Source organism: Notechis scutatus, chromosome 3 (assembly GCF_049901735.1).
Source record: "Notechis scutatus isolate UNSWTSFEM ecotype Mainland chromosome 3, rNotScu1.2, whole genome shotgun sequence".
In the NCBI taxonomy this organism is placed as follows: domain Eukaryota; kingdom Metazoa; phylum Chordata; class Lepidosauria; order Squamata; family Elapidae; genus Notechis; species Notechis scutatus.
Window position 1 is genome coordinate 11733499 of NC_142011.1, and position 11533 is coordinate 11745031.

General features: G+C 45.8%; 1 protein-coding gene and 1 long non-coding RNA gene across 5 annotated transcripts in view; one reads left to right on the forward strand and one right to left on the reverse strand.

Moving 5' to 3' along the window:
* LOC148131082 (uncharacterized) overlaps positions 1–7728 on the forward strand; it is a 32924-nt gene extending 25196 nt beyond the window's left edge. For both annotated transcript variants that reach the window (XR_015748424.1, XR_015748423.1), the window contains exon 3: positions 5818–7728. This is a non-coding gene — a long non-coding RNA (uncharacterized LOC148131082). The remainder of the gene's footprint in view (positions 1–5817) is intronic.
* SS18L1 (SS18L1 subunit of BAF chromatin remodeling complex) overlaps positions 1–11212 on the reverse strand; it is a 28055-nt gene extending 16843 nt beyond the window's left edge. The window contains exons 1-4 of one of the 3 annotated variants that reach the window (XM_087959205.1): positions 10620–11212; positions 4181–4257; positions 2170–2254; positions 264–408 (exon numbers count right to left, since the gene is read on the reverse strand). In XM_087959205.1, coding sequence (XP_087815331.1) covers positions 264–408; positions 2170–2254; positions 4181–4257; positions 10620–10769 — 457 coding nt within the window. In that variant the 5' untranslated portion in view covers positions 10770–11212. The remainder of the gene's footprint in view (positions 1–263; positions 409–2169; positions 2255–4180; positions 4258–10619) is intronic. The other 2 variants (XM_087959204.1, XM_087959206.1) reach the window with 2 other exon arrangements.
* Between the last annotated feature and the right edge of the window lie 321 nt (positions 11213–11533).

Below are 11533 nucleotides of genomic sequence, written 5' to 3' on the forward strand. Positions count from 1 at the left end.
ACATTTTCACGCTTAGCTTCCCACAATCTGGGCCTCCTGCAACAATGGTGGTTGCAGAATCCTAGCCGCTGCTATATAAACTGATGCAAACATTTTCCCCCATGGTTTTAAAAATGTGTTTTGCTCAATCTTGGTCACTTTAAGGTACCTGGATTTCAACTCCCAGAATACCCCAGCCAGCTCTAAACACTCAACCTTGATTAGTTTTAAAACCAGCTCCAAGCAGCCATGATGCAGTTGCCAGGCAACCATGGACCACTTACCATTGCTAATTTGGCTCTGCATGAGAGATGATGTTGGAAGCCCCGTGCTGATTGCATCACTGAGGTTGCTCTGTGAATGGAGAGACTGATTGGAGGCACTCTGACTCATTCCAGCTGGGCCGAGGTTCATGTTTTGTGTTGGTGGCTGTGAGAGAGGAACAAAAAGACGAAGTGTTTCATAAAGGAGCTGGGTTTTTCTTTCTTTCTTCATGGATGGATGGATGGATACAACTGATATACAGGTAATCCTTGACTTACAACCACAACTGAGCCCAAAATTTCTGCTGTTAAGCGAGGCATTTGTTAAATGAGTTTTGCCACATTTTAGTACCTTTCTTGCCTCCGTTGTTAAGTGAATCATTGCAGTTGATAAGCTAGCAAAACAGTTGTTAAATGAATCTGGCTTCCCCATTGACTATCTTTGTCAAACGGTCACAAAAGGGGATCACATCACCCCAGGACACTGCAAACATCATAAATACATGCCAGTTGCAAAGCATCTAATTTCTGATTACTTGATCACAGGGATGTTACAAAGGTTGTAACTGTACAAGAATGGCCATAAGTCATTTCTTTCAGTGCCTTTGTAACTCTGAATGATCACTAAATGAACTGTTGTAAGTTGAGGATTACCTCTAGTTAGGTGCCCATCTCGCCATCATGACTCTAGATAGATCACCGAAAAACTTAAACTCAAAAGAATGAAACACAATGTAAACAAGACAAATAATCATCATAATCAACGTAACAGCCATGGTGGCGCTGTGGTTAGAATGCAGTACTGCAGGCTAAATCTGCCGACTGCCAACAGTTCAATCCTGACAGGCTCAAGGTTGACTCAGCCTTCCATTCTTCCAAGGTTGGTAAAATGAGGACCCAGATTGTTCGGGGCAATGGGCTGATTCTGTAGACCGCTTAGAGCAGGGGGTCTCCAACCTTGGCCACTTGAAGACTTGTGGACTTCAACTCCCAGAATCCTTTAGCCAGCTTTTTGCTGGTTTGCTGGCTGAGGAATTCTGGGAGTTGAAGTCCACAAGTCTTCAAGTGGCCAAGGTTGGAGACCCCTGGCTTAGAGAGGGCTGTAAAGCACTGTGAAGCGGTATATAAGTCTAAGTGCTATTGCTATCATCCTCCTCCTCTATTTTTTAGGTTAGGGTCGAAAGAAAAAAAAATGTGATCACATCTAGGTTTAATGATTTACAGAAGGCCAATAAGGTTGGGGATGCTATTTCAGGGGCAACAATAGTGGAGACATAACTCCTAGGTGCCACTAGATGGCACTGTCTAATAGATGGAAGCCAGAGGACATTGATTTTGACAGTTCTGGTATGGCAAATAGGGACAGAGAGAGATGGCCCTGCAGATAACCTGGTTCTGGGCTATGCAGGGCTTTATAGGTGGTCACCAGCACTTTTAATTGCTCTTTCCTGGCAGGCAGGGTGACTCACAGAGGTGTTACATGGTCACATTGTGAAGCGTGGATTCTTGGAACTCTCTGAGCTTGGTTGTTGTCTTGCAAACGTTTCATTACCTAACAAGGTAATATCATCAGTGTGTCATTGGTGCGCTGCTGATGTTACCTAGTTTAAGGAATGAAACATCTGCAAGAAAACAATCAAGCTCAGAGAGAAAATAAAGGACCCCTCATTTCACCCTGAGCTACAAATATTTTCCTTCATCAGATCCTTTGTGTGTCCTCATGTACAGGTATAAACCATACCCAACATCTTTTAGTCCATAACACAAAAACTTTAATTCTACTGCAATCCACACATCAGGTGTCTTTCTGGTTGTTCCCCTACCTCCCATAAAGCACAACCAAAGGATTCTGCTCAAACTGATGAGACTTCTTTTGAATTGACTCATTCAGCAATAAACTTGGTTTGACTCACATGCAGATACTTACAGCAGGCAGCAAGGACTGCATATTCTGATTAGAGTCTGCTATGGTGGCCAGGTAAACCAGATTTCTGTGTAAGATTTGTTGGTATCTATAGACAAAAGAAAACAGCATATCTGAGAAAAAGAAAACTGTGTTGGAAACATTTATCCTTTTAAACCTGCATCTGAATTTGGCCCTTTTTCTTTAAAATCCCAAGCATGTTTGCTACCATCAAATCCCCGCCAAAAAACCCTCACCTGCTTAACTTTAATAAGTAGCAATAATTTATCCTGAAACTGCTAAAATGTCACCCTAAGAATCAAAAATGTTCGATGCATTGTATTTTTGATCCTTGTAGCCAACTCCTTCATTTTTGTGCATCAAAACTGACACATTCATCTTTGTCCTATATTACATGACATGAAAGGTAAAGAGTCAGTTACTAAGAGTTCCTTAGTCTTTGAGCTTTGTTGTTTTCTTGCAGACATTTCATTACCCAACTAGGTAACATCATCAGTGTATCATTGCTGCACTGACGAGGCTACCTAGTTTGGGTAATGAAATGTCTGCAAGGAAACCACCAAGCTCAGAGAGCATCAAGGACCCCTCATGTCAACCCTGAGCTACTAATATTCCCCTCCATCTATCAGTTAATAAAGACAGAGGGGCAGAGACACAGCATTAATACATGCAGTGCAGAGGTACTTTCCCCAAACACTGGATTTTAAGAGGGGGTTGGTGGGGGGGAGGAGCTTAAAATGGATGCTAAATATTCCTGGAGGATTCCAGTCCCTGGAATGAAATCGCTTGAAATGGGAAGGGGGGTGAAAGCGGGGAAGGGAAAAGCACCAGAAAATTCTGCAGTTTGAGGGAGGTAGCCTGTTCGAATGGGGGTGAAACAATTAGTGTGCATTTGATTACACTGCACTTGGTTGTCTGCTGAACCCAAGTGGAAGTTACACACAGGGGTGGGATGCTGCCGGTATAACAACCGGTTCAGTGATCAGGTGCGTCAACATAATGCAAAGGTCCTTACCTACTATGTTATTTTGGGGAGTAACACAGCTGAGGAGCAGCAAAAAAAAAAAACCCATTAGCTGTGCCGTCCAGTCAGCTGAAACGCACTGCGTGCAGCTGCACAGCATTTGGAAAGTCTTTTTTTTCCTGCTTTTTCAACCTCAGCTGTGCCACGCAAAGCACCTGAGGTTGAAAAAGCAGGAAATAAAGGAAAGGTAGGAGCCCAGGTGGGCAGGTGGGCCAAAACAGCAGCAGACACGGAACCGGTTCCGTGTCTGCTGCTCTTCAGAGCTACCAGTTCTATAGAGCCGGGCAGAACTGGTAGCATCCCACCCCTGCACCCCTGGTTACACAACAACTAAGCTCAACTGGGTTTGGCAATCTGAGGTTCAGCTTCAGTTGAGAGACCAACTGTTGCTTTAACCTGTTGGTGAGCCCCCCTACCAACTTTGATGATAAAGCTAGAATTTCATTTAGAGGTGTAGCACAAATCTAAAACAAATGTCAGACCAAATAACGTAAATGAGGTATGGTTGAAAACAGTCACCTCTAGAGATGAATGTTTTAGAAAGTAGGAGGGTCTCCAGGCGTGGCCAATTTAAGACTTGTGGACTTCAACTCCCAGAATTCCTCAGCCAGCAGGCTAGCTCAGGAATTCCCAAGAATCCCCATAGCGGTCTGAGGAATTCTGGGAGTTGAAGTCCACAAGTCGTAAATTTGTCAAGCTTGGAGACCTCTCTGTTAGAGGCAGGGGAGTCTATGGAGTAGAATCATGATAACTGCCATAGTATATACAAGAAACAGGGCATGGGAAATGTGATTGCAGCCATCTTGACTTTTTTTTGACTCCTTCACTCCCTCTATAAAGAACAATGAGAAGATTCTGGCTCATGACAATGTAATTGCAGATATTCTCCACATTAGCAATAATACAATTGTTCTTTTCATCTGCTGACAGTTGATCAGGAAATGATAAAGCTCATCATATTTTAGCATCAACCTATAAATTCATACTCACTGAGTACATTCTGCTGTTTTGCCCTTGCTCTGATAGTCCATGATGCATTGTATCAGATGGTGATTTTCATCCAACATCTGGATTTAAAAGCAACAAAAGAGATCCAGCCATTACTGATTGAAAGGTAGCTGAGAAACCTCATTTGATCCTGCTAAAATGTTTGATACTCCTTGCAAACCATGTTTATGCATTAAGTACTATGAAATCTAAACCAGCATTTAGCAAAAGCAGTGGAATAATATTTGCATTAATGGAATGAAATGTTTCACCATCATCTACATTTAATTTTTAAATTTATCTTGCCTTAATTTTTTTTGTGGGCTGGAGACAGCGTACGTAGCAAACATTCCCACCTGTTTTCACTACAACAACCACCCCCGTGAGTTGGATTGAGCTAAAAGAAGGAGCTGGACCAAAATCTTTAAACATTATCATTGCTAAAGCTCTGTAGTCTTCCAGGTCAGAGTTGTCCCAAGGGTGCTTTTACAGGAGGCAACTGGACTTTCTTGTTTTTTCTTTGAAGATGTTTTGCTTCTCATCCAAGAAGCTTCTTCAGCTCTGACAGGATAGTGGGGAATGGAAGGATTTATATTCCTTGCAGACAGCTGGTCATTTGCATCCTTTTAAAGCAGGGGTCTTCAAACTTGACAGCCTTCAGACTTGTGGACTTCAACTCCCAGAATTCCTCTTCATGTTAGCTCAGGAATTCTGGGAATTGAAGTCCACAAGTCTTAAACCTGCCAAGTTTGAAGATCCTTGTTGAAGCACTTGGAGGTTTATCTGTGCCTTCAGGGTCACCTGGGTGATATTCCTGGTTCCTGAAATCTGCAATTTTTTTCCCTCTGGAAATGCCAATCATACTCCCACACCATTCAAAGAGTGTTCATCCCAAATTGTATAGCTAAAAGTCTGTAGAGATCATCCAGGTCATGGTTGTCCCAAAGATGCTTTTTCTGGAGGCAACTGGACTTTTTTGGGGGGTGGGAAGACGTTTCACTTCTCATCCAAGAAGCTTCTCCAGCTCTGACAGGATAGCAATTATCATTTCTATTGATCAATAAGGTTCTGTAAGGTCAAAATCTTCTCCAGGTTCTGCAGGATGAGATCGTTTCAGCAGAAGATGCTAATATTGAACTTAGGAGTTCTTCATTTTAAAACGTTATGCTTCAAATGTATAGGCAAATCGTATTTTATATGTCTTTCCCACCTTGCAAATGGCTCCTGTAATTTGTTTGCAAAATGTAAAACTGGTCTGCAGGGTAGGTGCCAAAGGCAGCATGCAATCAAAATCCCACTTCTTTTTATTTGCACCATGATGTATATATATATAAAAAGGTAGAGTTTCAGTCAGATGGTAGCGGCTGCCACGTTGCTTTTTGGAACCCCTTGCTTTGAACACGGTTGACAGTATTGAATAGGTTCACCCATGAAAGCAGCCATGTCATAGTTTGCTGCTTTTGCTTGAATGTATCCATGGTAGATCACCTTCTGGATTATGGTTTGATGCATCCTGTACAGGTAAGTCTTTTGAGTTATGACCATAATGGAGCATGCCCATCACAGTTTTAAATCATGACAGTTGAAAATCAGGTCAGCAACATTAAAGACCTAATTTTATGACTTTTTTTTTTTTGCAGTGGTTGTTAAGCAAATCTGTGGTCGTTAAACAAACCAAAAAAGTAATGAAGGAGAAAAGCAACCTAGAACTAAGGAGAAATTTCCTTGTCAGCGAACAAATGGAACAAATTGCCTCCAGAACACTGGAAGTTTTTAAGAAGAGACTGGACAGCCATCTATCTGAAATGGTACATAGGGTTTCCTGCCTGAGCAAGGGGTTGGGCTAGAAGACCTCCAAGGTCCTTTCCAATGCTGTTATTCTGTTTGCTGTGGCTGCAGTTTTTCCTAAAAAAAACCTCAAAGTAAATGCCAATTTCTGGCCAAATGGTCATAAAACACAATCATATTACCACAAGACTGCAAACATCTGCAAATGTGGCTTGGTTGACAAGCACATGAAATGTGGTCACATGACCGCAGGGGGAGGGGCTCCAGCCATTGGAACTTTGTCTATGGCAGTGGTGGGATTCTGTAGGTGTGGCTTGATGGACATGGTGTGGCTTGGTGGCGTGGCTTGGTGGGCGTAACAGGGGAAGGATACTGTAAAATCTCCATTCCCTCCCCACCCCACTAACAAAAGAAGGCCCGGCCAATCAGCTGGGACTTGGGAAGCAGAGAATAGATGGCGGTGAGGCCAGTCAGAAATGGTATTCTGAACTACTCAAAATTTCCGCTACCGGTTCTCTGAACTACTCAAAATTTCCGCTACCGGTTCTCCAGAACTGGTCAGAACCTGCTGAATGTCACCTCTGGTCTATGGGTTGTAAGTACCCCCAGATAAATCTGCCGTAACTTTGAACTTTGCTAAGCGAGCAGTCATAAGTTGAGGACTATCTGTAACTTGTTTATGAAAATAGGGTTAAAAACATGGTCACATCTCAGATTGCATCAAACCACAGTTCACAATTCGTAATGGATGAGTTCACACACTGGAGTAAACCAGAATCAAAACCAGCCATTAGATTCACTTGGGGCCTTAACATTCTTTCTTTGATTTGGGAGATATATATTTCAAGAAGTCAGACTATTGTGTGTTAAGCATGTTAAAGCAAGCCGAGGTTCAACATAATGATGTGTGAACCCAGTCTCAAAGCAAAATACATATAAAACACACCCATAAATTGTGAGAGAGATAAATATGAATAAAATACAAGGGGGAACCTGCTGAAGAAAGCAAGCATGATTCTTGTAAACATTCAAGGCCATTATGCTAGCTTAATAAATGGCTATATTCACAGAACAACCTGAATAACAAGCTAAAGGATTAGATTCCAGCATTTTAGCCTAGCATGTAAAGCTCCAGCTGTGGCTGTAAGAATCACAGAGAGCAAGAAAAAAAATGTGTTAGTTCCATAAATCACAGCTGAATTAATCAAACAGACTAAAGGGTGTGCAAACATGGCTTTTTGTGTATAAACCCAAACAAGGCATGGTATTAATTGGGCAATCTGCCACTTTGATGTCATCCTTAAGAGCCACATTTCCTTCTCTTTAGCAGTCAATGGAGTTGTCCCGAAAGTACTTTTTTCAAAAAGATTTTTGTTTTTTCTTTTCTTGAAGACATTTCGCTTCTCATCCAAGAAGCTTCTTCAGTTCTGTCAAAACTAGCTGAACTGAAGAAGCTTCTTGGATGAGAAGCGAAACATCTTCAAGGAAAAGCAAAGTCCAGTTGCCTTTTGAAAAAAGCACCTTTGGGGCAACTATGACCTGGACGACGGGAGATCTCCACAGATGGTCCATGGAGTTTTTTGTTGCAGGATCCAATCTGGGTCGGTCACCGGGGCCAGAGGTTTAGTCTCCTGAGCTTTTAGACTCATGCTGGAGCCCATCCCCAGGAATTTCCCAAAGCACACATTCCGGTAGAGAGAAATTCCCTGACGATGGGCTCCAGCATAAGTCCAAAGGCTCGGAAGACTAAACCTCCGGTCCCGGTGACCGACCCAGATTGGATCCTGCAACAAATAACTCCATGGACCATCTGTGGAGATCTCCCGTCGTCCAGGTCATAGTGACCGACCCAGATTGGATCCTGCAACATTATCCTGGGGACACGTGGGTCAAAACTCAGTTAACAATTGTCTCACTTGGCAACAGAAATTTGGGCTCAGTTGTGGTCGTAAGTTGAGGACTACCTGGAAATAAGAATGCCACTGAGGTATACCATTTGAACGGTGAATTAGGACACTCCTAGTCCAACCAGAGGCACAGAGACTGGATGGATGACTTTGGCCAGTCACTCCTTTTCCTGTGAACTAGGAAATTAAAAACAAAATCTATAAACCAACTAGATTAGACCAGCATAGTAGATTACAGTCAGTAATCTTCAGTAAAGATGGCTTCATTTGTGCACAAGACTGATTCCAGCCGATAATAATAGGATGATTTATGTCTAGGATGATTTTTCTTTTAAGTACTGTCAGCTGTCACCTCACGCTTGTTAGGCTTCATAACCATGCAGTGACAGTCTGCCATGGGGTAGGGTGGATGAGAGGGGGAATGCTTTAGAGGGGAAAGCGAAAGTTTTAACTGCTGTATCTTCCTGAGACTCTGCTTCAAGGTCATCCGGCTGGGAGAAAAAAAGAATGCACACCAACCTATACTTGAAATGACCACCTGAAAACATCTTGCTTCAACCTGATTGGACGGGGGGGGAGGTGACAGGAATGGGATATAGTTAAGGGAGGGAAAAGTTGAACTCAGGGATTTTGGTGCGCGATTCTCAGTTCTGGCTATGCATGCAATACACTTGACTTCTAATAAACCTGTACCTCTCTCAACAAATGGAGCCAAGGATCATAATTTCTATTTAGGAGTACAAGCTGTGATAGGTTTGACAAGTACATGAGACTCTAGAAAGAGTGCAGAGAAGAGCAACCAAGATGATTAGGGGTCTGGAGGCTAAAACATATGATGAACGATTGCAGGAATGGGCCTGGCTAGTCTAGGGAAGAGAAGGACCAGAGGAGACAGGATAGCAGTCTTCCAATATCTGAGGGGCTACCACCGAGAGGAGGGGGTCAATCTATTTTCTAAAGCACCTGTAGGCTAGATAAGGAATGGATGGAAACTGAACAAGGGGAGGTTCAAGCTGGAAATAAGGAGAAATTTTCTGACAGCGAGAACAATCAACCCGCGGAACACCTTGCCTTCGGAAGTTGCGGGAGCTTCATCCCTGGAGGCTTTCAAGAAGGGATTGGAATGAAATGGTACTCTGGTAAATGGTACTCTGGTAAATGAAATGGTACTCTGATAAAACTGTTAAAACATTTTGCAACACAGGAAAAAGGATTGGTCCCTGATTGTCCCAGCTATTCAGCAGTGAACATCCCACTTCCTAGATGCTCCATTTGTGCTCCATCCGTGAACATTTTCAAAACAGGAATTTGTCCATCATGACAGGAGGTTTGGACTAGAAGACTTTCAAGGTCCCTTCCAACCTGATGCTCCATCCTCATGTCCCTCCACCTGATGCTCCATCCTCTCATCTTCCTCGTGGTCAAACACAAGGACAAAAAACATCAAAGCTTTTCTTTCAAGATTCCAAAAACACCTTCTTGGGTCGTGGTGGCTGAGGATGCTGGGAGATGTAGTCTCGGCACATGGGGGGAAAGCCCAGTGGATCATCCTTGCTCCTGGGAAGGTGGGTGGCCTGCTGGAGGGCGGGCCCTGAAAATCCCGGGTATTGTTTAAGCTTCAGCAGTTCCAGGCTGGCTGGTAGCTCCCAGTATAAGGACTAGGAGGTCCTTCCCTGGGAAACGCAGCTGGATAACACCTGGAGGGACCTCGCTTTGCTCTCCCAAACTCAGGGAGGGGGGAGCACCTGCCTCCTTCTTTCCTCACTCCGATGAGGAGGGGATTCAATTCACACACCCCCATCCCAGTCGACCAGCCTTTAGTGGTTGATTTCCAACTGAATGAAGGAATGAATGAATGTAACAATAGATAGATGATAGATAGATAGATAGATAGATAGATAGATAGATAGATAGATAGATAGATAGATAGATAGATAGATAGATAGATAGATAGATAGATAGATAGCAGCCTTACAGAGAAGACAGGCGACCCTCTCCCCTAAAAAGGGAACCCGAAAGGGAATACCGCCCACTCCCCCCCCCCCCGCGGGGAGCTGGCCACCGCTGCACGCGTTCCCACCTGCAAACAATAATAAAGCCCCCTCCCCTCCATTCCAGTTCCCATTCCGACAACCGGGCGCGCACCGCCGCTCTTCGCGTGAAATCCACCCCCACCCCCGAACCTTCTCTCTCCCCCACCACTCCAAGAAAGAAGATGCGTCGGGCAGGGGCTGCTTCTCAACCCTCCCTCGCCCTTTTATCCTTCCCCGCCGCGCAAGGCTGGAGCGCTGTCAAAAGCGACGCCCCGGGTCCGGCTCCTCGGCCGGCCGAGCCCACCGCCCCCGCCCGGCGGATCTGCAATGCGCCCGCCAAGCCAAACCACGCAGAACCGGGCTGGCTCCCCCCAAAAAAGAGGGGGAGCGAGTGTCCCCGAGAGGTTCGGGAGGCTTCGGCTTTGTTCTCTTCTGCCTTTTTGCCCCGGTCCTTGCAGCAACAGCAGCTTTCCCTTTTGCAAAACGCCCGTTGGGAGCCGGAGCCTCGGAGGAAGAGGAGGAGGAGGAAGAAGAAGCGATGCATCTCCGGCTGCTGAAGAGGGTTCGGGGAAGCTGGATGCACGCCCCTCGCCCGCCCTCCCTCCCTGGGATACCCACATCTGGCGGTCTCTATTGAAGACCCCCCCCTCCCTTCCTCCCCCACGTTTATTTTTTTTTGGGGGGGGGAAGGGGGTCGTCTTTATTTTTCGTTACCTTCTGGATAGTCTGCTGGGTGACCTCTCCTTTGCCTCTCGGGCGTGCGGAAGCAAAGGCGACCGACATGGTGGTGGAAGGATGGGGGGCGGGGGCGGTGGCGGCGGCGTCCGCTTGCCTTTCCCGGCCAGGCGGGTCCTCCTCAGGCATGCAGCAGGGGTTTGCCGGCCTGTCCTCCTAATCTTGTTATGATTTGGCCGCTATTGCCGTGCCGTGCAAAAAAAAAAAAAAGAGAGGAGGGGGCAGCCTCCGCCGCAGTGTGCACGAGGAGGAGGGGAGCCGGAGGAAATGGTACAATCTGCCGCCACCAGCCTGCGGCATTGCACCAAGAGCCTTCCGAGCAACCCCCCCTTTTTTTTACCTGGACTCTCCTGCACACCCGCCAAGGCAAAAGGCGGAGAGGCAGCGACTGAGCTGAGGCGAAGGGAGAGAGAGAGAGGTCGGCCGAGGCACCTGAGCGGCTTTGCCTCCACCTCCTCCTCCTCCTCCTCCTGTTCTTTCCTCCCCACCCACCCCTTCTCTGTTCTCGAAATCCACCTTCCCCTCCTCCCCGCACATGGTGCATCCCTGTTGTCGGCTTTCCTGTCGCGAGCGAATCGCATCTCTTCCCTGATTTTTGCCAATAAGAGCATCTCGCTGCGCCAAGTGCGTAGTAAGGGGGGGAAAGAAGGGCAACGCTACGCCAAGTGCGTAGGAGCGGCAGGTGGAAAACCGGGGGGAGGAGAAGAAGAAGACGCGCGCGTACGTCATCTGCGTAGCGTCAGTCAACTTTCCGGCTGGCTGGCTGCCTTCACCCGTTACCCGTTACCTCGCCTAAGCTATTAGAGTACCAGGAAGCCCAATATACGCTTCCTTATGTATTAGGCTGACAAGGCTGGTTAAGCCTCAGACAGCTAGCCAATCCCGTTCAGCCG